At 35.9% G+C, this 23,953-nt stretch overlaps 19 protein-coding genes across 19 annotated transcripts; 12 read left to right on the forward strand and 7 right to left on the reverse strand.

Annotated features, from left to right (window-relative positions):
* Window positions 1-10: 10 nt before the first annotated feature.
* BMR1_03g00577 (conserved Plasmodium protein, unknown function) lies at window positions 11-1,803 on the forward strand (the record flags this gene model as incomplete). The annotated part of the gene is made up of 5 exons (XM_021481850.1): window positions 11-207; window positions 262-316; window positions 340-516; window positions 539-722; window positions 1,649-1,803. 5 exons carry the CDS (start codon window positions 11-13, stop codon window positions 1,801-1,803), a joined length of 768 nt encoding a protein of 255 aa, XP_021338438.1.
* On the forward strand, window positions 1,858-2,157 carry BMR1_03g00590 (hypothetical protein; the record flags this gene model as incomplete). The annotated part of the gene is made up of 1 exon (XM_012793275.1): window positions 1,858-2,157. The coding sequence occupies one exon, from the start codon at window positions 1,858-1,860 to the stop codon at window positions 2,155-2,157; it is 300 nt and encodes a 99-aa protein (XP_012648729.1).
* Window positions 2,158-2,310: 153 nt separating this feature from the next.
* On the reverse strand, window positions 2,311-3,303 carry BMR1_03g00595 (hypothetical protein; the record flags this gene model as incomplete). The annotated part of the gene is made up of 1 exon (XM_012793276.1): window positions 2,311-3,303. One exon carries the CDS (start codon window positions 3,301-3,303, stop codon window positions 2,311-2,313), a length of 993 nt encoding a protein of 330 aa, XP_012648730.1.
* A 119-nt stretch (window positions 3,304-3,422) lies between these two features.
* On the reverse strand, window positions 3,423-4,045 carry BMR1_03g00600 (conserved Plasmodium protein, unknown function; the record flags this gene model as incomplete). The annotated part of the gene is made up of 3 exons (XM_012793277.1): window positions 3,423-3,911; window positions 3,932-3,998; window positions 4,020-4,045. 3 exons carry the CDS (start codon window positions 4,043-4,045, stop codon window positions 3,423-3,425), a joined length of 582 nt encoding a protein of 193 aa, XP_012648731.1.
* A 98-nt stretch (window positions 4,046-4,143) lies between these two features.
* Window positions 4,144-4,664, forward strand: BMR1_03g00605 (nuclear cap-binding protein subunit 2; the record flags this gene model as incomplete). Its single annotated transcript, XM_012793278.1, has 2 exons — window positions 4,144-4,299; window positions 4,320-4,664. The coding sequence occupies 2 exons, from the start codon at window positions 4,144-4,146 to the stop codon at window positions 4,662-4,664; spliced, it is 501 nt and encodes a 166-aa protein (XP_012648732.1).
* A 218-nt stretch (window positions 4,665-4,882) lies between these two features.
* BMR1_03g00610 (adenylate kinase) lies at window positions 4,883-5,617 on the reverse strand (the record flags this gene model as incomplete). Its single annotated transcript, XM_021481851.1, has 4 exons — window positions 4,883-4,963; window positions 4,985-5,200; window positions 5,222-5,484; window positions 5,506-5,617. 4 exons carry the CDS (start codon window positions 5,615-5,617, stop codon window positions 4,883-4,885), a joined length of 672 nt encoding a protein of 223 aa, XP_021338439.1.
* On the forward strand, window positions 5,779-6,195 carry BMR1_03g00615 (large subunit ribosomal protein L35e; the record flags this gene model as incomplete). Its single annotated transcript, XM_021481852.1, has 3 exons — window positions 5,779-5,781; window positions 5,804-5,957; window positions 5,981-6,195. 3 exons carry the CDS (start codon window positions 5,779-5,781, stop codon window positions 6,193-6,195), a joined length of 372 nt encoding a protein of 123 aa, XP_021338440.1.
* Window positions 6,432-7,860, forward strand: BMR1_03g00620 (hypothetical protein; the record flags this gene model as incomplete). The annotated part of the gene is made up of 2 exons (XM_021481853.1): window positions 6,432-6,621; window positions 6,644-7,860. 2 exons carry the CDS (start codon window positions 6,432-6,434, stop codon window positions 7,858-7,860), a joined length of 1,407 nt encoding a protein of 468 aa, XP_021338441.1.
* A 40-nt stretch (window positions 7,861-7,900) lies between these two features.
* On the forward strand, window positions 7,901-9,132 carry BMR1_03g00625 (phosphoglycerate kinase; the record flags this gene model as incomplete). The annotated part of the gene is made up of 2 exons (XM_012793282.1): window positions 7,901-7,945; window positions 7,966-9,132. The coding sequence occupies 2 exons, from the start codon at window positions 7,901-7,903 to the stop codon at window positions 9,130-9,132; spliced, it is 1,212 nt and encodes a 403-aa protein (XP_012648736.1).
* Window positions 9,133-9,270: 138 nt separating this feature from the next.
* On the forward strand, window positions 9,271-10,776 carry BMR1_03g00626 (Glutamine synthetase; the record flags this gene model as incomplete). Its single annotated transcript, XM_012793284.2, has 2 exons — window positions 9,271-9,420; window positions 9,442-10,776. 2 exons carry the CDS (start codon window positions 9,271-9,273, stop codon window positions 10,774-10,776), a joined length of 1,485 nt encoding a protein of 494 aa, XP_012648738.2.
* Window positions 10,777-11,657: 881 nt separating this feature from the next.
* BMR1_03g00640 (ribose-phosphate pyrophosphokinase) lies at window positions 11,658-12,617 on the forward strand (the record flags this gene model as incomplete). Its single annotated transcript, XM_012793285.1, has 1 exon — window positions 11,658-12,617. The coding sequence occupies one exon, from the start codon at window positions 11,658-11,660 to the stop codon at window positions 12,615-12,617; it is 960 nt and encodes a 319-aa protein (XP_012648739.1).
* BMR1_03g00645 (U6 snRNA-associated Sm-like protein LSm6) lies at window positions 12,963-13,239 on the reverse strand (the record flags this gene model as incomplete). The annotated part of the gene is made up of 3 exons (XM_021481854.1): window positions 12,963-12,994; window positions 13,016-13,129; window positions 13,152-13,239. 3 exons carry the CDS (start codon window positions 13,237-13,239, stop codon window positions 12,963-12,965), a joined length of 234 nt encoding a protein of 77 aa, XP_021338442.1.
* Window positions 13,240-13,255: 16 nt separating this feature from the next.
* On the forward strand, window positions 13,256-14,121 carry BMR1_03g00650 (conserved Plasmodium protein, unknown function; the record flags this gene model as incomplete). The annotated part of the gene is made up of 3 exons (XM_012793287.1): window positions 13,256-13,462; window positions 13,483-13,641; window positions 13,663-14,121. The coding sequence occupies 3 exons, from the start codon at window positions 13,256-13,258 to the stop codon at window positions 14,119-14,121; spliced, it is 825 nt and encodes a 274-aa protein (XP_012648741.1).
* A 15-nt stretch (window positions 14,122-14,136) lies between these two features.
* BMR1_03g00655 (Signal recognition particle receptor subunit beta) lies at window positions 14,137-14,915 on the forward strand (the record flags this gene model as incomplete). Its single annotated transcript, XM_012793288.1, has 2 exons — window positions 14,137-14,829; window positions 14,850-14,915. The coding sequence occupies 2 exons, from the start codon at window positions 14,137-14,139 to the stop codon at window positions 14,913-14,915; spliced, it is 759 nt and encodes a 252-aa protein (XP_012648742.1).
* Window positions 15,254-15,759, forward strand: BMR1_03g00660 (hypothetical protein; the record flags this gene model as incomplete). The annotated part of the gene is made up of 3 exons (XM_021481855.1): window positions 15,254-15,520; window positions 15,542-15,691; window positions 15,715-15,759. 3 exons carry the CDS (start codon window positions 15,254-15,256, stop codon window positions 15,757-15,759), a joined length of 462 nt encoding a protein of 153 aa, XP_021338443.1.
* BMR1_03g00661 (conserved Plasmodium protein, unknown function) lies at window positions 15,825-16,288 on the reverse strand (the record flags this gene model as incomplete). The annotated part of the gene is made up of 3 exons (XM_021481856.1): window positions 15,825-15,960; window positions 15,981-16,219; window positions 16,244-16,288. 3 exons carry the CDS (start codon window positions 16,286-16,288, stop codon window positions 15,825-15,827), a joined length of 420 nt encoding a protein of 139 aa, XP_021338444.1.
* A 292-nt stretch (window positions 16,289-16,580) lies between these two features.
* BMR1_03g00665 (Cyclophilin type peptidyl-prolyl cis-trans isomerase/CLD) lies at window positions 16,581-18,180 on the reverse strand (the record flags this gene model as incomplete). The annotated part of the gene is made up of 11 exons (XM_021481857.1): window positions 16,581-16,616; window positions 16,637-16,980; window positions 17,002-17,224; window positions 17,245-17,379; window positions 17,400-17,469; window positions 17,491-17,585; window positions 17,607-17,765; window positions 17,786-17,857; window positions 17,879-17,982; window positions 18,003-18,076; window positions 18,098-18,180. 11 exons carry the CDS (start codon window positions 18,178-18,180, stop codon window positions 16,581-16,583), a joined length of 1,395 nt encoding a protein of 464 aa, XP_021338445.1.
* BMR1_03g00670 (hypothetical protein) lies at window positions 18,914-20,231 on the forward strand (the record flags this gene model as incomplete). Its single annotated transcript, XM_012793291.1, has 3 exons — window positions 18,914-19,684; window positions 19,759-19,896; window positions 19,917-20,231. 3 exons carry the CDS (start codon window positions 18,914-18,916, stop codon window positions 20,229-20,231), a joined length of 1,224 nt encoding a protein of 407 aa, XP_012648745.1.
* Window positions 20,420-23,884, reverse strand: BMR1_03g00675 (hypothetical protein; the record flags this gene model as incomplete). The annotated part of the gene is made up of 1 exon (XM_012793292.1): window positions 20,420-23,884. The coding sequence occupies one exon, from the start codon at window positions 23,882-23,884 to the stop codon at window positions 20,420-20,422; it is 3,465 nt and encodes a 1,154-aa protein (XP_012648746.1).
* Between the last annotated feature and the right edge of the window lie 69 nt (window positions 23,885-23,953).

A 23,953-nucleotide genomic window follows, 5' to 3' on the forward strand; every position in this document is an offset into this window, starting at 1 on the left:
GCTAGATTCTATGAGTAAAATTGGCCAATACCGTGTTTTGGTCCTACACGACACATACGGGGCATTCCCGCAGCCACGTCTGAAGATTTTGGAGACAGTCGTGTCGCGGGAAGGATACAGGGCACCTTCGTTCCAGATACGGAGTTACAGAATAGCAACAAACATCTCTCTTTTAGCTGTTTTTTCAATTTTAACCACTATCTGCGTGTATGTCTCTCATATATTTACATATTTATTTGCCATGATATGCTAATTATATAGGCTCCTATTCGCTAAATCTGATTGGGAAGTAGCTAAGATCACAACCATAGCTTCTGTAACATAAAATATTTTATTTAGGCAATTAGCTTTATCGTGTTATCAGTTATTATGAAATATTCAGTTGAACTTATGATACTAAGGAAGGCGATTCAGGTGGCTAATAACTGTGCTATGGATTTCAAGCCGAACTTGATACTGGCCCAAGGATATGGCGCTAAGGTGGCACTCAAAATGAATAAACCCAGGATCCCATTGGTAGCCAAATTATATAACATAGATTCTCATGTCTCCAATGGTGCATGAACGTTTTGTCCCCACCTTATGTATTATGAAGACCCGCTATGCGGAGTTTCCATTCGTGTTGATTTTACATGGATATAAAGATGCTCATAATCCAATTATTAATTCTGTCAGGTTATCAAGTTATTTTGACAGGAATAGGGTTAAACTAGATGTTCTTGGTAAGTTATTATATGTCATGTATGTTATGTCCTGAAACGTATCTGTGAATTTTATTTTCTCTATGTATTAACCATTACAAAATTAGATATATGGTGCTGTTTATAGAATAGATAACTTGTTTAAAAATTTCTTGGAGTTTTTTAACATAACATTTTGTGGATTCCATCACAATGGCATAGTTTTTACATGATATTGTCATTTATATATATGTCGTATGGGTTAAATGTACATAAATACCAAACATATGTCGTAATTCTGCATATGTGTATAAATAATAACATTACTTTATTGATAACATGTTCTATTAAAGACTCCAATCCTTATAACCTTCTATATCCCCCTATCTGTTTCCTATTATCTTATATAATATTTAAGCCTGAATTGAGTTATCATTATTACCCCAAAGTACGACGATCTACATGGTATTAAACTGGAGCTTGATTTATGGAATTAAAAAAATTTTCATTGGACGCATCTCTCTAGTCCAAAGTAGGCTAAACAACGCTAATTGATCATTTATTGTACTATTTGTCTGACAAATAAACTAATCAGGACAAAATGTGTAATGGGGGTATATACTGATTTGTCTGACGATTCCATGTCATATAGAATGAAATTTCACCCATAATCATTTGAGTCACTATGATCAGTTCATATTAACTTTTTGATCAAATTTCCAGTTGTGATGGATTGATATACATAGTTTCTATGGTATTGGTGGGAACATAGGTATAAGGATAGGTGGTAGGGGAAATGACTGAACGATACAGGGGATATAACGATGAACACATTTTAGCATCTAATTTATCTTGTATTTGTCATAAATACGCCTATAAATTGGACATGTGTACCCACTCGAATACACATACATAATCAAAACTACTTATTAAATAAACGCAATTCCATTAACTTTAAACTTATTCAGAATGTGACAACCACTTTTCATCTCTTACACCTGATGTTCTCCGAAGTTGGCTAGACGAAGCTTACGAAAAGGGCAAGAATGCTGTGGAAGAGTTGGCTGATTCCGGATGTGATTACGTAAACAAATCGCTCTTCACTGGCTCAGAATCTGCATAGGTACAATAAGCTGCATTTTATTACATTAAGAAAGCATCGACATTGTGCACTATAATGGTTGAGATATATATAAAGGGGATCAAGATGACGTCAATGTCAAGTCTGATTGAAACCCCCGAGCCACCCCTACCGGAAACCCTGCCTGACCTTATACAGTTGTCCTCTGAACTGCAAAACTCCATTCAACACCTAGAAGACTCCAACTACCAATTAAATGAAGCTCTAAAAAATGAATTTGACGAGTGCCTTTACCAGGCAGTTGTGGAGAACGAATTCATCATTTCCAAAAAGAAACAGCGTTTAGAATCTGTACAAAATGAAATTGATAAGTTAAACCCAGAATTTAAAATTTAATTATAATTGACCACACCGAAATAGCCATAATGGACGTTTAGCCTATGACCATTTCTTTGATAATACGCTTAATATATTTACCTCAATGCAATGTTTGTACCTAGTATTTGTTTTCAATATAGATCAACTATAAACTAATAACAAAAGAAATTATCAAGTGCTGTTAGGGGTGATGTAGTATCTAATACCCTGGAGTGACTGGTCTCTCACGACAAATCCGCTGGATTCGGCAATACTTAATTGGTATTCTGCCAGCATTGCAGAAATGCCACAAATCATACTGTACTGGTTGGCACTAATGCCGGCGCTAAATTCCCCAATAGATTTGATGGTTTCCAATAGCCGTTCCTTGGAGCTATTATTTACTATTGCCAGGATCCTTTTGGATTTATCATTGGAAAGATCTGCAAGCTTGTAATTGCGCCCAATATTAGTGGCAATGTCCAGCAATTGTGCCGGAGTTATGTGACCCAAGTTACACTTGTTTACTACGCAGTAAAGGTCTATTAACAGTATGGCCCCGGTGTCTCGGGTGATCAGGTCCAGTATGTCATATAGGCTGTCTAACAGTGGCCTTTCTGTCAAATTCTTCGCTTGATTAACAAATTCAGATAAATTATCAATAGACTTGTTTGACACTATACTTATGATTTCATCCAAGGTGCAATTTATGGGACTCAATATTGGCGTTATCTTATCAGACACAGAGATTATTTCATCAACCTTTTTCTTCAACTCGCCAATTTCGCTTATAAACATGAAATTGTTGAAAGGTTTTACATCCATTTCACGATGCTTAGCAATAATTTGTGCGATACCAGGGGTTGTTATTTTACCACTAGCATGATTGAAATGATACATTATGTTGTTGTATATTAATGGAGATTCTTTGCTGTAGATGATAAATCCGCCGTTCTTACATTTAAGTTTTATAAAATTGCCGAAGATGAAACATTTATTGGTAAAAAAATCGCAGCTTATTATATCACAGTGCCAAATAACTGAAATTTTACCTCTTTCAATGAATACCAACCTCTTATTAGTAGTAAGTAATTCCACGAATGATTTTTTGCTAGAAGACACTAGAAAAACCTCTAAATATAGACCCAATATTTCTTCGTCGTAGTCGAAAATCAAAAAACCCATTTTCCCAAGTCTTTAAAATAGTCTAACTTTCAAACAATGTTTCAATGTTGCAAATTACGATGAGTGCGATGCTTTTTATCGTTATAGTTGTGAATATTTGGTCGATTGTATCGGTAAATCTAGAACATGAGCGTGTAAAACATGGTTAAGAATGTGTAAGAGATGAAACATTGAAGGAAGAAGTATAGCACTTCGAAGGCCAAGACAAATGAAAACAAAAAGGCGAATATCCCTCCGTTCATAGTTGCTAGTATCAACTTCATGATTTCGCCAAAGACACAAAATGCCAGCAGTGGCCGTACGGCCTGGAAAGTGGTACGGGCCATATAAATGAAGAGGAAGCGAAAGCTCAACAAATATTTGGCTGTAAATTTTACCATATCCAATGGGTTAGAATACAAGGTGAAGAATGGGCTAAGTCCAAGTGAATATCTAAATTTAGCATCCCTAGTCAGCTGAGTGCCATATGATGTGTTTCCAATTGTCAAATGATCATGTGGATTGTACTGGTAGTTTCTCCGGTTGTCAAAAACGATCGAGCTTTTACCCGTTGAGTAATCTTTCCAACAGTCAAATCCATTGTTCCCTGTACTGAAATTTCTTAATGCCTAATTCTTTGATGACTTACGGTGAGTGCTGAATGTGGTGACCATTTATCCAATATTGAATGTCGTAAGCTTAAAAAATGGACATTTCTATGTAAGTTGAATAACTACCTGAATAAAGATCCAGACATAAACATTATGAGAACGTAACACTAATATGCCCCATGAGCCATAGATCATGTTATTATTACATAATGAATGGTCTATATATGTAATGTTATAATATGGTGTGGATATGGCAGATTTGTATGAGATAATTGAAAACAAGCGGAAGTATTGGGACAAAAAGTCTTGCTCTTCCCCCGCTGAATGGTTCGATAAACTCGACCGCACTTGCACAGTTTATGTAGGTAACCTAACTTTTACCACCCCTGAAGAAAGAATTCACCAGGTAAATAATTTTTGACTTAGGTTTTTAGAATGGTTGGCCAAATTGATCACGTGACTATGGGCCTAAACAGCGTAACACTCAGTCCTTGCGGCTTTGCTTTTGTCACGTACAAAGATTCCGAACATGCAAAACAATCCGTCCATGCATTGAATGGCTGTTATATCGATGGAAGGGTCATCAGAGTTGATCTAGACGCAGGGAATGGCGTTGATGATAATAGGAAACTAGCACGCGGCCTCGATGGCAATCAATGGCGGGATGCCTTTAGGGATGACTTTGATATCGCAAGGGGGGGAAGTGGCCTGGGAATTAGTCCAGAATCTCTGAATAATTATAACCGCAATTTTAAAAAACAGAGACGTTAGGTCTCTCCCATGTCAATTTTACTGAAAAATAACTGTTGTATTATCTCATAAACGAATGTTCATAGTTAGTATACAAATACAAATAACAAATTTACAACAATGGATGGAATATTTACTGACTAAACAACTGTTTTTAAACAAAAGTTATTCACTGTGCAAAAATATCGTTGTTTCTAGCGAAAAAAATACGAATTAAGTTTAACAATTATCAAACAGCATTAGATCAGGGATTTAATACGTTCAACCAGCCTAGGTAGATCGCCCAATCCCTCTCTTATTTCAAAATCCTCAATCAAACCCTAAATAAAAGTGCAAATTACTTTATCTGAGTAAAACTTGATTAGTGGTGCAGTACTCTTCATGTATACATCCACTCTATTCTTAACAACATCAGGTTTATCATCAGGGCGTGTTTTTAGATTGTTACAACCCTTACACTTTTGTAAATCCTCTTCGGTTGGCATTAAACGTGACATTTTATACTTTTCATTGTGTATATCACAGGAATTGTAACACTTCTTACAATCCTGGCAAACCTGGAATTATTTCTTGCTTACTAATCTTCCTGTTAGGCGCTGTAACAGTATTGATTCATCCAGCAGTAAGTGGATGCAGATTATTTTTTCAAATTTATGATGCATGAAATTGGCCTGGTCAATTGTCCTGGGGTACCCATCAAGAATCACGCCATTCTTATACTGATCATCAACTAATGCGGATTCAAACAAGGTATTGACCGTCTTGTCATCGACAAGAGCTCCGCTTTTGATGGTATCCCTTATATCATTGGTCATATTGTTAAAATTGGTTAGTAATTGGCCTATGTTAGCTATATTATTACTAGAGGAGAGGTGAGGAAATCCCAAAACCTTGCTTAGTGCGATACCAAAAGTGCCCTTGCCAATTCCTGGTGGCCCAATCAAAATTAGACCAATTTTAGAAAGTTGACTCATTGTCTTTATATTTAGACGCCCAAGTTTGTTGCAGTGACTGAGTCTATTAACACGATGTGATAAAGTTGGGCTAATTTCGTCCCACACCACTAGTCTTTTCTAGCTTTACATATATTAGTTATTTGCATTCTTATATATTTGTAACTCATTGCGAATAATAAATGGTGATTTACTGATATAACTTAGGCTAAGATAAAGGCTAGTTTGATGCGGAAGAAGACTGACAAAGAACTCCTAAAGGAGCTCGACGATCTCAAGAAGGAATATGCCGCCCTCCGTGTATCAAAGGCTACTGGAACTGGCGCCGCAAAATTAAGCAAAATTACAATCATCAAAAAAAGTATGCATACTATGATGACTTAGGCATTGCTAAGGTTCTGACAGTTTACAATCAAAGGAAGAAGGAGGAGGCTATTAAGAAGTTCAAAAAGACTTCCAAAATGCCCATGAACCTCAGACCGAAACTGACTCGTGCCAAACGCCGTGCTTTGACTCCAAAGCAGATGAGTTTGAAAGCAGTCAAGGTTGCTAAAAGGGAAATGAACATTCTCAAAAGAAGATTTTATGTGTTAGATTGATCACTATACGATATTTACAACTTTTGTAATAAGAATGTGAAGATTTACTCCTTCCAAAACATATAAACTCAGCTAATTTTAATCACACTGTATTAACATACATATTTGCCTTTTACTTAACCTACATAGACGATATGAGGGCTGTAGCGCGAGCCGGATTGTTACTCTATAGCTATTGTATATGGGATGTGACAAATATATATATATAACATTCCACTGAAATTTGACACAAAATAATGGATAATTTTTCAATAAAGAACATAGTTGATAAGGAATATATATCAGAGTTAAATAGGATCTACTTCTCACACGACACACACGAATGTGCAAGGATTCCATGCAAAAACGTTATTATTGCTTATATTACTGGTAGTTTTGTTCACTATCCAAGAGATGCCTTACAACATCTACTTGAATTTCATTTAGGCAAGTCATATCGTTCATTTAGGCTGGTGTGTTAAACGTACTTTGCACGGCTGCAACGTATGTATCGTTGGATCCACAATACGCCCTGAAATTTGTAACAGAATAATGGCTTATAATATCAAAATTTATACCGAATTACAGACTCTGTCACTACTATCCACCTCCTGTAAATTTGTCGCTGGTGGTAAATTCCTAAAATACATAAATCATAATACTAAATCTTCAAGTCCCTTGCAAACTGATTCATTTGTAACACAAAAGCCTGTATATTGCAAACTATGGCATAAAATATTCACTCCAATTAACTTATGTGACATAGCGGGACATCAAGACGAATTAATAGAGTTTTACAAATTTGTAAAGCGAAAAGAGTTGCATGAACCTGTGCTAATCATTTACCCTTCAGGCACTGGCGTATACAGGGCCATAGAACTCTGTTTACTAGCACTGAATTATGAATTGGTATTTATGGATACTCTAAAATCTAAATCTGGATTCAAGAAACGTCGAAACTCCAAATTTATCCAAATACCAGCTTATAAACTGGAAAGGTTAACAACCACTCAATTACAAATATTATCTAAGTTACATGAGTTTTCTGTTATATTTATAAAAAGCAAATATGAATCATTGACAGTTAGAGATTCTGGGATTGACACTGTAACCGTCGAAATACAACTGCCAATGGGAATTGACAAAGTACGTTGCAAAAAGTTCATCTTTTACCCTCCGCCAGACCAGGCACTCATATACCGTATACAGGACATATTAGCACAATTAAATCATTATATTTGCACTGAAGATATACGGCTGCTGCTTGAATACTGCAAAAGTGAAGGGGTTAGTGACATAGAATCAGCACTATCTCGGTTAATGTTTATATTGGCAGGTCCACCAAAATCAAACGAAAATAATTATAAAGGTGGTACTAATTGGTATATCAATAACCATTTGGGCAACGCAATACTCTCAAGCGACGAAGAATTTGAGGCTCCGTTGTCAATAGATTCAATAAATGACAAATTTGAAATTATATGGGACAAGTTGTACAATAGTGAACACAACATCATAGATATTAGTAATAGATTGACCAAAATTATGTGGTTTTACAGCGTCTTTACACAAACTGTGGCCTGTGGGCAAGATGTACCCGTGGATCACCTTAAGGTGATATTGGATTGCACTACAACCGCAACACGTAACAGCACAACCCATCAAACCTATAATTTTTTTCTATAAATTAGCCAGAATCACGAATACCCCATTCAAAAGTTTCAAAATGTTGCTAGAAAATAAATTAAGTCTTGAGGACATTGTGGATAAAGTAAGTCTCCGTTAAACCAGCTCCCAGGTAAACGCATTGTCATGCGCGTTGATTATAACGTACCAATTGCAAATGGAGAGGTTTCCGATTCTACTAGAATTGTAGCAACTATTCCAACTCTCAAATTCCTAATTGAACACCAAGTCAAGTCTATCATTTTGCTCTCCCACTGCGGCAGGCCCAATGGCAAAGTTGACCCAAAGTATACATTGGCACCAGTAGCCCCAGTACTTAGCGAGTTAATTAAAATGCCTGTAAAATTTATCAACAACTGTGTTGGTGATACTGTACTGCAGCAATTGAACGATGGATTTATATTTTTATTGGAAAACGTGAGATTCCACGCAGAAGAAGAGGCCAAATCTGGATACGAAGAATTCAGAAAACAATTGACTTTGCTAGGTGACATTTATGTAAACGATGCTTTTGGCTCGTCTCACCGTCCTCACTCATCAGTTGTAGGTATTGACCTTCCCTTAAAGGTAGCTGGGCTTTTGGTTAAGAGGGAACTAAAATATTTTGGAACTGTGCTGGAATCCCCAAACCGCCCATTTCTATCCATTCTTGGGGGTGCAAAGGTAAAGGATAAGGTCAAATTGATCATGAATTTACTGGATAAGGTCAATGAGATCATCATTGGAGGTGGGATGGCTTACACCTTCCTCAAAGTTAAAGAGAATATGAGCATTGGAAGTTCAATTTTCGACCCAGAAGGGGTTCAAATTGTACCAAAAATTTTAGAAAAAGCTACTGAAAAGGGCGTTAAAATTCACTTGCCCGTAGACTTCGTCATTAATAATGGCTTCAAAAATGAAGGTCCCATCAAGATCGTGGGCAAGGAAGAAGGTATCCCAGATGGCTGGGAAGGACTTGATTGTGGTCCCGAAAGTTCCAAGCAGTTCCACAACGTGATAATTAATGCCAAGACTATTGTGTGGAATGGTCCATTGGGCGTGTTCGAAATGTCTAATTTTGCAAAGGGATCACTCAGCTGTCTGGATTCATGTGTGGAAGCTAAGAATAACGGTGCGGTAACTATAGTGGGTGGAGGAGATACAGCAGCGCTTGTTGAAAGTGTAAATAAGGGCAGCCTATTCAGTCACGTATCAACGGGCGGTGGCGCTTCATTGGAGCTTTTGGAGGGTAAAGTACTACCTGGAATAGCTTCTTTGAGCGATTCTTGCTAAAATTCTACCAGACGCGCTTTTTCTCAACTTTTCAACATAATGTCATTTTTTGTAGTTGCTAGGTATACTATACGTATGAGCGGTGTGTTGCTGGATGGCTGGTTGTGGGGGTATATATAACTATATTTTAATATACAAATGGACAAGGGCAACATGTCTAGTATTATGAATTTTGAGAACCACAAAGAGATGGCTAAATCTATAATAGACCTATCGATCGATTTTCTAGACTGTTGTTTCACCGATGCTACCGGTCGTATGGGCCACATAATGGTATCATCGTCCAATGTATTCCAATTGTTAATTTAGTTATCCGAAGAAAATCTTAAATGGGGTATCCCTTTTGATGGATCTTCGATTCCCATGTTTTGCAATGTTATATCTTCTGACATGCTGGCCCTTCCAGACTACACTACTTGTTGGATTGATGAATTCTATATGCATAAGGTTATGCATGTAACCTGTGACGTAATTCATCCTTGTGGAAAGGAATCATTGTTTTGCCCCCGGACTATATGTAAAAATGTGGAGAAATATCTTGCATCTACTGGGATATCAGACACTGTTAACATTGGCCTAGAAGCTGAATTCTTTATATTCAACAACGTAACTTACAAATGTACTCCCTATGACTCTCACTTACTCATAGAAGCTTCTTCTGAAAATTATGGGCATTGTAACCCTGCAGTTACAAAATTATCATCGAGCACATTCATGGGAAGTCATGACACTAGATACCCTAATAATTTGGGCGTGGGCTATGGTCAATCCCTGCCCCTTGATTGCCATGCAGATATAAGGAATGAAATATCAACACAGCTTAGAAAGGTGGGTATAATTCCCGAGTCTAATCACTGCGAGGTGGCCCAATTTCAGCATGAGATATCTTACAAGTTTCAAAAAATGGTCAAAACAGCAGATAATTTTATCACACTTAAGTATATCACAAAGAATGTTTCAAAGAAGTATGGTTTAACGGCCACATTCATGCCGAAGCCAATTCAAAATCAAAATGGCAGCGGTATGCATTGTAACATATCTCTATGGAAGAACGGAAACAATCTCTTCTATGGTGGCGTGAAAAATGGAACCACTCTTATTTCAGAGCTAGCCAAGAATTTCATTGGTGGAGTGCTGAGACATGCAAAGTCAATTGTAGCCTTCACTAACCCTTCGGTAAACTCTTACCGTCGTTTAATACATGGTTTTGAGGCACCGACTTACCTGGTTTACAGTACAGGTAACAGATCAGCCGCCATTAGGGTGCCAACTATACCCGATAAGAATTTCAATTCGACTCGAATTGAGATTCGATTTCCAGACGCTTCCGGATCTATCCACTTGGCCGTGGCTGCTATAGTTCTAGCTGGAATTGATGGAATAACGAACAAGATTGATCCGGGAGACGAATTTACAAGTGATATCGAATCGCTAGGTGATAATAGCCAAAACAAAATTGAAAAATTGCCTTGCAGCCTCATGGAATCACTCTATGAATTGGAGAGGGATCAGGAATATTTACTTAAAGGAGATTGTTTCACGGCCCAATTTATTTCAAAGTATATCGCCATTAAGAAGAAGGAAGTTTTGGAATGTGCAGCTATTGCATCTGTTAAGGAGTTCCAGCTTTACTATAATTCTTAAGAATATTACAATTTTTAATTGTGCACTTTTAGAACAGTTTCATATAAACAGCCAATACTTTTAAACTTTCGTAAATGTCAAGTGGGTTGCTGAGTCTGTTTTTATAATTATAGAGAAAATCAGTTTACAGCCCCCCATTAATTAGTTTGATTTTTAGGCCTCAAAATAGTTAGCTCTAGCACTCGAATTCAGAATTGATTTGCTTACACGTCTACTAATTATAGTTGAATGGTTTACATGAATTGTTTCACGCGTTTTCATATGATAACTACAATTTATAACATTACAACTTCCAAATTAATGGGTTTATTTTACAATTATAGCAAGAATATGCTGCCGTAACATATACTTTTTCATACAACAATAAATTGAAGGAATCTTACAACGCGAATGTATCGCTAAATTTCCATCGCATAAATTTTCTAGTATATATTTCTGTGGGAGCTGTAAATTTTAATACGTCACTTCTAATATTTGTGTTGAACAAATCTAAAAGATCGCATCAATAACACTCATATATATCGTTTATGTTTATGTATGATGATATTTTTGTATTTTTACTAAATAAAGAGCATTAATTTAAATTTGGAGATATTTTTAAATATAATAATTGAATGTTTCTCAATTATTCTTTTTGCTAAAAACATCCAAGCTAGTAATGTAGGCGGGACTATTCGAAAATTATTTTCATGAAAAAATGTCAAATCAAAATCATAAAGAATATTAACCAATAATAAATGTTCATATAGCATTGTGCTAATATAAACAATCCATAACTACAAGTTAATATAGTATGTAGAGTTTCACCCCATACGGCATACCTGTATTGTAGTATTAAATATATGATACATATCATTATACTTATTATATGTATATGTAAGATGATGGAATGTAGTTGTGATCATATTAAATCTGATGGGAAAATGTTATTACTAAGTGGTACATCGAACGTCATGCTCAGTGAGGCAATTGCTCAACATTTTTCACTCAAACTTGGTGAAATTACTATTAAAACGTTCAATGACGGTGAATTAAATATTGAAATTGCTGAGGATATCATTGGTCGTAACGTGTTTATCATACAATCGACCAACACTCCAGTGAATGATAATATTATGCAACTATTGTTACTAATATCAACCTGTAAGGCATACGGGGCAAATAGTATTACTGCAATTATTCCATACTTTGGTTACTCTAGGCAGGATAGGAAGATGTTCACTGTATCACCTGTATCAGCTTCTACAGTATCAAATTTAATAAAATCAGCAGGAGTAAACACTGTAGTGACAGTTGACATTCATGATTTGCATATAATTTCATTTTTTGCTCCAGAAGTCTTTGCAATTAACATTGACACTCAAGATTTTGTATCCAAAGAATTTTTGAGTTTGGGATTGGATAATCCAGTAATTGTAAGCCCCGATGCGGGGGGGATTTGTCGTGCTAGAGCCTTTGCAGATTCCCTAAATAAGCACGGATTGCCATGTAGTGACATGGCAATAATTATTAAGTATAGAACGATTGCAAATCACGTCAGTGATATGACTTTGGTGGGCGATGTAAAAGGTAGACACGTTTTAATTATTGATGACATAATTGATACTGCCGGGACTCTTGTCATGGCTGCACAAAAACTGAAAGATCAGGGTGCCACTAAAATAATCTGTTTCGCAACACATGGCGTATTTTCTTCCCCTGTTATTGAGCGAATTGCATCTTCGCCATTAGATGCTATATACATCACTGATACCATTTATAACCATGTTGAATGCGAAAAGATAAAGACGATTTCAATTGTACCACTAATCGCCCAAACAATTGCCACAATTCTTAACTAGGAGCCATAATATTACCATATTTGAATGGTAACAAATCGTTTATCACGCTCATTTTAATATGAGAGGCAGATATATAATGTAGTAAAACGTTGTATTAAAAATTTTTGTTACCATAGATATAGATCAGGTTATAATAAGGATATAAAGAAAGTTTGACATAGTTATCGTAGCAAAAAGCTGCACGGTCTACATCTAGCTGTTTGAAATTCAATTAATTATTTATTTTACAAAAAATTTAGCATTTAATTGCAAAGAAAATCGAAAATTAGAAATCAAATTTCAATTACAGGGCATATTTGCAACAATATAACTGAAACAAGCTCTAATCAGTTTGGTAATTAGGATTCATCCGTCATTATCCGTCCGAATGTACAACACTAAATAAACTAGGCATTTACCATTGTTTCCGCGAATAAATGAATCTCCATATTCCTTAACCAATACGCCATTAATATATTCTTTGGTGTTTTCCATTGAAATGTTCATCCTTTCATCCAAACATGCAAGAATACCTAAATATAATTCTGTGAAAACCTTTAAAATTAGAACCGTTGTTTAATCTTACAACTACTGGATTTCTAGTAACACTAGTGATAAAGCTACTGGGTGAAGCATTAGCCATGCAATGGGGTCTCACAATGATATTGAGGCAATCACTCAATCTCAATAGTTACTGCCTTTTATCGAAACGCAGATCATTAAAAACTCAAACTATACAGAGGAAGTTCTCCAAACAGCAATTAATTCACACAAGCCACATAGACACAAAAGTTGTTGATCGAAACGCAGCCAGATTTGGTAAGACGGAGTCTATCAGTATTGCAGTTTCACCTACTGAATACAAGGTATGAAAAGGCTGATTTAGTGGTGGATTAGACTCAAACCTTTGGTCATTTTCTTGGTAATACAATCCATACCTCTCTCCTTGGGCGCTTATGTCTATAAGCGTCTTCTTGATTCCAAAATAGATATACTAAACACGATATTGGACGATCCTAAAGATATTTTTAATCACTGCTTGAAGGTGTTAATCACTTTTATCTAGGTAATTAGAAGTGCATCCGCGTGTTTTCTAATAACTGGCAGCACAAATTCACTAGCTGTACAACTGGTTGACACTCTGAATCCACAGGAAGATATATCATTGGACACTCTACTTAGTGATATTAAAAACAATACTGATAGCACCAAAAACGCCGGAGATATCACAATCATTTTCCCCATACCATCACATTCTCCATTAATTGACAAATTTAACAGCCAAATAACACTCGTTTATTACAGCACAAACAAATCATCAATAGTTTATCTTACTGGAGTGGTTGAAAAAGTTGATAAAACAGGGTACTGGAAAAATTCATGGTATAGTAATATAGATCCACCCTATTTTGATTTGTACCAGTTTACACCTATTAGTTTAACCACGTCTTTGTTTGGCTGCGGGCAAAGGGATTGGCAACAGTACTCCATTGGCAAGATTGGTGGTAAATGGGCCAAAGTTTAAAATCATATACTATTCATGGCCGACTTGAGATTGTTAGCTAATGTGCATTGGTTTTTCGTGAAAGACTATCCCCAAAATATATTTAAATTGTACAATGTTGATTGTGATACAATTACCGAAATTTTTACCACCGCTGAAATGGATATATCACATACGTTAGTTTCATCAATTGGTTACCTTGATATTATACTATTGTTTTTAATTCTGTTCGCTATATTTCACTTTTTAAATAACCGATGGATTTTTGAATCCATTGGAAAATTTTCAGGTCATAAACGGAATATTTTGATTTTGGGTCCCTGTGACTCTGGAAAAACGACTCTTTCAATCCAAATAATTACCGGTAAATTCTTTGCCACCGTCACCTCAATGAGCCCATTCAGTAAAGACGTCAAAATTGGGGATAATAATTTCAACTTAATTGATTTCCCAGGTCATTCAAGACTCTTTTACAAGCTTGATGATTATATTACTAAAGCAAATTACATATTGTTGGTCATAGATTGTACCAAGAAGGACTCAGCTGTGGCAGCAGCTAATATTGCGTATAAGATCGTAACAACACACGATTTGAACAATGTAAAACTGCTATGCATTTGCAATAAGAATGATCAGATTATATCGCGACCCATGGAATCTGTAAGGAAGGATTTCCTGCAGCATCTAAATACACTATCATTAGATAATGATAGTAAATGCCTTTTTAAGGTACCTCCTTTTTCATTTAGGAATGGTGTAGCATATCATCGAAGAAGGGGGATATTAAAGTGGTTTTAGATTTTTTGAAAGCGTAACTATATGCAAACTATTTACTTTTGTACAATTATTCGTTTGTAAAATATTGTATATATTTTTTAGTTTAGACGTCGTTAATATGTGAATGTTATTTATGTGGTACACAAGGATAGCATGTCCAAGTCCCTTTTCCATCCTAAGCTTAACTGAACCAAAACACTCTGTATATGCCACTAATTTTATTCCTATAATAAATTATCAATTTAATGGATGGTTTATATAGATAATTTACAAAATAAGCTGATTAATCGTTTCTAATTGATATTTATGGATGATATTCACTGTTTAATCGTTCTATATCGCATAAATATCATTTGTTGCTCAACTTCCTATAATTATGTGGGCAGATTCAAATTCATGTTCGTTGGCGAATGGGAAAATCTACGATATTGAGGGCATTGTGTTGGATTACCTCTTCGATCCTCCTCAATCCACAACCAACGAGGCCGAGCTGCGATTTCATTATTTATTCAGTTACAATGATGAACCAAATTTACTTTTTCTAACTCAGCACGACATTTTACAGCACATAAATTCTCTGCTGCCTCCAACCACTCATATAAATGACACAACCACTTCATTGACATGGCACAATCTTACCACAGTAGTTAAATTTTCCATTTAGGTTCAACCCGATAGTTTAAAGATTGATACACAACAGGCCATGGAGCTTGTAGCGCCAGCTATGACACCTATGGGCTACAAAAGTATTTTAAAACTCGGATCTAAAATTAGGATTCCCAGAGCAGTACTGGGTTATACAGGAGGGAGGCCTGTAAGTTTACGCAATTTATACAGGGAATTACGTCAAATTCAGTGCCACTTTTTATACAATTAGAATGAATAATTATTAGTGAGTTGTAGCGAATACTTATTAATTATGTCAAATGATTGATGAGTGGACATGATCACACTAGTACTTCATAAAAAACATAAACATGTTGATTACCAAAAGGTTGCCCAGTATTCCTATCGTTATTAGTTCCGCAGTTTATTTCTTTACAGTAATATCCAACGGATACATTGCAGCCTTTGCACTTTAGCCTACTTTACTGATTACTTACCTAATTTGCCGTTCAATCCCGCCCTTCTTTCTTATATAGACAGTGGCCCCAGTTAAAACATATCCTCTGGCAAACCTGTTCATGGTTATTACTTTTGATTTGTCATTTTTGCGATTTGGTAAATCGTTAAGTGGAGAGTCACATACAAAGCAGTGTTCGTTGCATATTTTGCAATAGTAACTATACAGTTTGGTTTCGAATGACACTGCAGTGCTATCTTCTGTTGAATAATCCACTAGCTACATAAAATTATCATTTACTACCTTGAAGCATTTGCTAACCTCACTGGCTTTGTGTTCTTGGTGCATTTTGGCATCACTTATATTGTAATTCGTTGAAAGTGTTTTGTGATGATTTATTGCAAAAATATGCTAATATTGCATAACTTATAGTCACGTTTGCCAAGCATTGTCACAGCAGGGCAATACATGTATCACTATAGTACCACCCACAGAATTTACATATACCCATGCTACTTAGTTATATGCCATTACGCCGATAAATTGGGTGTGATTTGAGTAAAAAATTTGTTTTGTTCAAAAATTAGTTATGTATGTTATTTTTCATTGGTAAGTTTACCCATAAAATGTAAAAAAACTACTAGACAGTGCCACAATCCACAATCTCAATTGTGGACTAAATGAATTATTACTCACTTTTGGTTTATCTCCATCAATTTTAACCGTTTTTATTTCGTCAAGCAACTCTAATCCTTCAACAATTTTGCCAATTACAACGTTTTTGCCGTTCATACTTGGTTGTGGAGACAGAGTTATGAAAAATTGTGATAAATTGGTATTGGGCCCCGTATTTGCCATGCCAACAATTCCTTTTGTTGCAAATTGATCATTAAAAGATTCATCAATGAATGCTTCTCCATAAATGCTCATTCCGCCAGTACCGTCGTTATTGATTACATCGCCGCCCTGCACTAAGACTCCTGGGACTAATTTGTGAAATTTATTGCCCTTGTATTTCAACTTCTTATTCTCATTATCACCTAATTTAAACACGTTCTTACCCTTGCAAAGGCCAATAAAATTCTTTACAGCCATAGGTACTGTATCCTCAAACAGTACGATTACAGTTTTGAAAGTTTTTTCATTCACTCTAATGTCCATAAATACACGTGGCAAAGCATGCATATCTCTTGCTGGTTTCTTTTCTATATATATGTCGTTACGGAACATTTTGCTAAACACAGATATCTCCTTCTGTGTGCTAATCTTCAACTTGTGCATGCACTAATTTATATGAAGATTACTTGGGCCAATGAATTCTTCCCCTGAACATTATCGGGTTCCAGAGCTATAACTTTCTTGAAATCATCACAAGCTTCCTGTAAAAACCCGAAACTCATCCTAGCAATTCCACGGCGATAATATGCCTTAACATTATTCTACGTGACTATTTATTTACCTTGTCTAATTTCAAGGCATTATTAGAGCTTTCAATAGCTTTCGAATACTCTCCAGTTTTCAAATAACAACTGCATAACCCAATTATTTACTTTGCTAAATTGAGATGAGATGCTGATAGTAGTGGAGCTGAAGCACTTTGTTGTGCCGGATCCCAGTCGTCGCGACCAGACAAATAGTCTATTGCCTGAATTAGAAGTTGTGTTACTTCTTGATAGAAAGTAATTGCTATGGGAAAATTGTTTTGCTGAAAATAATTATTTCCCTTAATTTTGGAATCCTGTGCAATTTGGATGCATTCATCAACACTCATTTCCCACTTCTTCTTGCTAGGTACATCACGGTACATCAGTAGTTCTATTTCAAACTATGTAAAGTTTTGTTTACATTAAGAACGGAATTAGGCGGTATTGAGGCTCCGGCCCCTTTATCTCCATATCCATAATCAGGTTGTATTACCTAAATACTAAACAAAATTACCACTAAACACTTTTCGCCGACAGACATTGACTTGACACAAATGTCCCACCCTTTTATCACATTCCCTTCCCCTAATGTAAAATTGAAGGGTGTATTCCTTGTTACTATATAATTAATTATGTACTAGATGAATCGAACACAACGCCATTATCCAATTTGCCCGTGTAATGAACATAAACCTGTTGTCCATCATTTGGCCTATGTAAACTATTTGGTTACATATCAACAGATCTTGCGGGTACCAGTATTTTTTTGACAACACCATTGTCACCGGATAAATCAATGGAATCTCCGCTAGACATCTCTGCAGATTTTTTTAACACTTATTTACAATTAATGGATAATGTTATTATATGTGTGATTTACTACGACAAAAACTAATAGTTGAAAAATATTTCAAAAGTAATATTATTACAATTGCAAGCTAACACAACTGAGTATAGTGTGGTGCAAACCATTCTATACTAGCAATTAATCGCTCCCTTTTACATATTAACCAGTTGATCTGGCAAGTATTTACACAGATATATTCAAAATATCTGTAAATTGATTCAAATAGATCATTTCCAATGTATATGCAAAATTAGACGTCCTAACAGATGTCTTTAAATTGAGTTAAAACTGTATTTCTGCCAACTATTTCCAGTATTGTACTGAGTTAAATAAAAAAAATAGAATTTTTAAGGAAAGTTACCTACACTGATACTACTAGTATTGTCTAGTAAACCATCTAAGGGCTATACCAGGGGTGTTTATCACTTACTTTCATCTATGATGCATTAAAAGCGTTATTAGGTGAATATCTCACACAAATGTATTCGATTTTTAACAACTATTTTACAATGTTCACTACTTGGAAGGATGGCAATTTGTAACAATTGCTTACATGATAAGAATAATGTATGCATTTATTTAATAATTATTCAGAATTGTTACCTTGTGCATTAATACTAGTAGTTTCGCCCATTTTTTGTTTAAGTATCGTGAAATATCCTTATATAATTATTGATTCAATCAAATAAACCAAATAATACAATGAAAGACGAATTTAAACGGAACGAATTGTTATGCTCTTCTAAATTTTATAAGCAGGGCAAAGATAAACTGCCTAAAATGAAGCAAGATTTTTCCAAGGTCAATGCTAACGAGGTTGCTTCAAAAGACCTTACAGCTTCAGAAGTCAGAGAGATGTTGTACATTCACAATCATTCTAATGATTGTGATCGTTCAATGTTGCATCAACTAATATACTCCAATAATGCCATAAATGAGTTCAATGGTGACAATGTTTTTGATATAATATCAAAAACAAAAAAAATTAATGTAAAGAATGATTACTTTTTTTATGGCTATACAAGTGGGTTGGATTGTTCAATAGACAAGATGACCATTTCTAGTGTATTGGATAATCGAATTGAAGTTGAGTATACAAAACCTTCTTCAAATCATGAGTTTCTAATAGCAGATTACCTGAGAAACAAACGACCAAGTGGGAAAATACCGACGGAAATGTTTGTCGAATGCGAAAGCGACAGCGACGAAGATAAGCCTACACCAGATGTTTTCAACATAATTGGGACGATCAAAGTTTCAAATATTAAACAACAAAATACACAAAGTACAGGCAAGTTACTTGTCACTGGCATTGACAAGTTTGGTAGGGAAATTCAAGCTTTTTTATCGCAACAAAGTGATGGTAATTGTTACATTTGCAAGTTTACAGGCACTAGTACAGTAGAATTATGTAATGGAGTGGAATATTTTGGGCAAATAACATTTAACGATATATATCATGCTATGTCACTTGTAAGTTATTTAACATATTACAAAAAATATATATCATAACGTTGTATGTGCTTGTCATAATAATCTTAATTCAGGAAAAATCCTTCCACAAATTACTTTTGGAGACTGGAGAATTCAAGTTTCAACTCATCCTCAAATTTGCTAGATTCGTATTAGCAGCAAAACTGTTACGATCGCCTGATTCAGCCGACCAAATCACACAACTGCAAAAGGTATAGCAATAAACATGCAGATCACTTCAAATATCATTTGGTCCTGTGCTTGGCAAAACTGGGAATATGCAGGGCCAAATCTCTTAACAGATCTATCAGCGGCAACCGCATTGGAAACTCCCATTGACCAATTGCTAGAACAAGGAAGGGAACTTGAAGCACCACCCATACTAATTGAATCGATGAGGAATATGATACAAATGTTGGATACAGAGAGCTGTGATGAAAAGCATTCGCTCAAGATTCTTGATATTTACAAAACCCAGATATTGCCCGCGTTCAACGAATGGTACCAAGGAATAAGACTGTACAGCACAAAGGGCATGGGTGGGTAAACGTGCTAATTAACCTACTAGTGATCTAGTAGTTCTTCTATAGGTAATAAGTGGTGTGTAATTAGCCACCACTTCGCACACATTAAATCTCAATACACGTTACTAATCGTATTGCTTATAAATAAATATCTCGAAGTCATTAGACAGACTCGTAATTGATATGCTATGATGAAAAAACGCAATGCCAATTAATCAGGGCGTGTTGTAGTGTTTTGTGGTGTTTTGCATATTATGACTAGCGATTCAGGTAGTTTGAGCCGAAAATCAAGTGTGGGTAGGTATACATCAAAATTTGAGACATCGAAAACCCCCGGGGTAAACACCATAGCTGAGAAATCAACATTTGCTGATTCATTGCCTTTAATAGTGATAGAATGTACAATTTTACCCGTAAAATGGCGTACAAAGGGCCAGGTATTCAAATTAATAGCCTTAGAAGCCCATTCAGTGTCCCTGGCAGAACTTATAATCTGTATCTCTTGGCCACTAGAATTGTAAAATTCGAGCGAAATGCCAAATTTGTATGGCTTTACAAAATCCCAGTTTACTATCCTATCAATACAATTTGCCCTGGCAACAATAGGTAGGTAAGAATCTTGGAATGTTAAAGGTGTTGGATGCATAGTATCAATATCGAAACGCACAATGTCTGGTAGTTTTAATATCCCCTTTACCTGTACATTTACATTAGTGTTGCTGTCCACTGTCCAGCCAATGAATTTGTTGTTGATGACACAAGTGTCGTGCGAAGCTCCAAATGGATTATTTTTCAAGCTTTTGCGATGTATGCATACGATTTTAGTCTCACCGCTCTCCAATACAACCGGAACTCTGTCAATTTTAAGAGCTAGATCTGCAGTGTTATGGACCCGCGCAATAATAAGATTGTGATTAAAAAGTCGCGCCTCAATAATTTCCAAGTGTTGTTTGACGCATATAAGCCTTTGGAAAATTCTATTATTAAATTTCATATACAATCTGAATAGTCCAACATTCGATGTGTTTATATGTATTGTGAGTTTGCTAGCATATGATTCAAGGCATTTGTCCATGGATTTCAATTCATTTGTTTTAATTACTAATGATGAAGGATATAAGATCAAGTTAAAAGGTTCGGCAGATAAAGCCTGATAGTTGAAAATTTGTCCCTGGTAAAGTTCAATAACTTCCAACGGTTCAGTTGACCCATTGATAGTAATAGATGGATAATTTGTCTTAGATATTTGGATTTGTAGCCTTTTGGGCGATTCAGTTGGCATGTTTCTATCTTCTATACCATTTTTATCGCTCTTACCACATTCATCAATGTCAGAAAGGTTTGTGCTTTGGCTATTAGTGTCTTTGGCATCTGCAATTGTATCGTCTTGGAATAAGGGCAAATAAGAATTTATTGACCCAAAAATGATGTATTTTACACCCAAAATCGTAACTAATCCTTCCTTAGCCAAAGGGTCCACTGTTGCACTTAACGTCACAATCTTATCTTCCATTGGCCCTATGCAAATAAATTGCGGTTCGCATTCTACGCACTCACTATCACAGACCAGAGAAACGGATTGACAAGTGATTGCAGTGTCCACCGGATTGTACAAGTGTAATTTTATAGAAAAAACTGTACCGGGAAGTACATTTCTTGGAAACATTTTAGGTATCCGTAATGTATCTTTGGCAAAATACTTGTAAATATCTTGACGCGGACTATTGGATGTTCTGGCATTTGTAATAATTTGCCGCTGTATCAGCGCACATTGGTAAGCTATTTCCCCTGTTGAAAATTTATCATTTTCAAAAAGGTCAAAATCGCCTACATTATCGCTTTTGCCAGAGTAAAGCAATTCATAATCGTCCCCCTCAGTATAACTATCACTTGGCAATTGAATAAATATTTTTTCATTTAACAACTTTGGAACTTTAATTGGTAAGCCACTACTATATAATCTAGTGTTTATTTTATCAAAAAGTTCAACCAATGAGGCTCCCAAATTGTATTGTGTTGCTGATTCTATTGTAACGCCGGCTTCTTCCGTTTTGGAGTCATTTATGATCTGGATCAGCTGTTTAAATATAGTCAGTTGCTTATCGGTGCGGTATGACTTCAAATTATTGTCGTAAAAAATAAATGCAATCAATAATACATGGTGCCAAATGGCATCTTTCAATAGTCCCATCAGGACGGCCTGCCTTGCCATGGTGATCAACAAGTGCTCAAAGGCCAGGGGCCAAAAAGTAAAATTTTTTGCTATCTGCAAATAACAGAACAAAGCCAATGGCCTAAATTCTGCCGATGTAAATCTATGCCCAGCCAATACAAGTTGGACAGACCCTTTCCTGGTATAGCCGCTGCTAGTGATGGAGGTGGAATTAAAGCAATTTACAATTGCCGATTGCTCCAGTAATAAAGCAGCTCTTGCATGCATAGACATTTTTATATCTCTTGTGCTATCTTGACTGTAAAAGTTTGATCCCTCCAAGTCAAGTGATATACTGGATACCGTCCAATTTTCCATGTCCCTCATCCGTCTGCTCCTGTATATATATATGGCAACAATTCCTATCCATAGACATCTGCGAAAGTAACCACATCCACGGTATTTGTTGAAACTGCTATACAAATGATTTAGCGCCTCTGAGATTTCATCCATGCACAAGTGGGAAATGGCCAAATACTCAAGCCATTTGCCACCCACATCCTCAGAGTCAAATGTGTTATTTGCAGACAAGTATTGGAGAATGCCATAAATTTCTTTAAATTTACCGAGTGATAGCCCTAATGAAGCTGCTTTAGCAAGGAACTTCTTATTAACAGTGTGCTTTTCAGTTTCTTGGGTGGGGTTAACGGTGGCATCTTTGAGTTTTATTTCGAGAGTTTTGAAAAACTTAGTTTCCCACCAAAAACCCTTCTTACTTCCTGTATTTTTTGTATTATTGATAAGAGATTCATCCCAATTTGACTTTTTAATATAATCATTATAGTCATTTTCTAGTATTACCAAAATATCCTTTAGCCATTTCTCCACTATGCCTAAGTATGTTTCAGGGTCAAACTCTTCCACCGTAAATATTGATTCCAATTCATACCTATTTAGTGTATTTTTCAGTGCTGGTAGCGATAGGTCAATGCTGGTACTGGCCTTCTCTGAGGTGGTGGGATTAATAGTATTGGTATTGGTCTCAGCTCGTGAAAAGCTGTCTACTAGGACCAAGACCGACCCTCTCCCCCCCATCTTGCCAAGCATATCCTCAACAAACTCCAATGTACAAGTCTTTGGTGCTAAAATAATCCTGCCCGAAGGAGGGCCGCCATTAAGCCTCAACCCTCTGCAAATCTCAAGAGCCCACCTATCAAACCAAAGGCGGTCCGAGCTATTGTTATGCAGTTTATCATATATCTCGGCCCTGGTGGGCAAATGGCTATTGATTGCATTTAGAAGCAATGAGTCCCAGCAATTGTTCTCAAATTTTGCATAGGTGATATAGTCCAGGAATGTTATTTTTATGTCCAGTGGTGAGGTTATCTCAGTTTCAAAGGCACTAATCAATCTGCTAGACTTAAACATAATTTCAGTAGTACAAGTAGTTGTATCAGCATGAGAATGAACTACAACAAGTGGCGAGTAAGCCTCATTCATCAAACTGTCAAATGTGTTGTCCATTTTAGAGCGTTATAGAAACTTATAAATAGCGTGTCAGATGTGTAAGTTGAATATTGGCATTTTTATTTT

This window comes from Babesia microti, chromosome III (genome assembly GCF_000691945.2).
Source record: "Babesia microti strain RI chromosome III, complete genome".
Classification (NCBI taxonomy): Eukaryota; Apicomplexa; class Aconoidasida; order Piroplasmida; family Babesiidae; genus Babesia; species Babesia microti.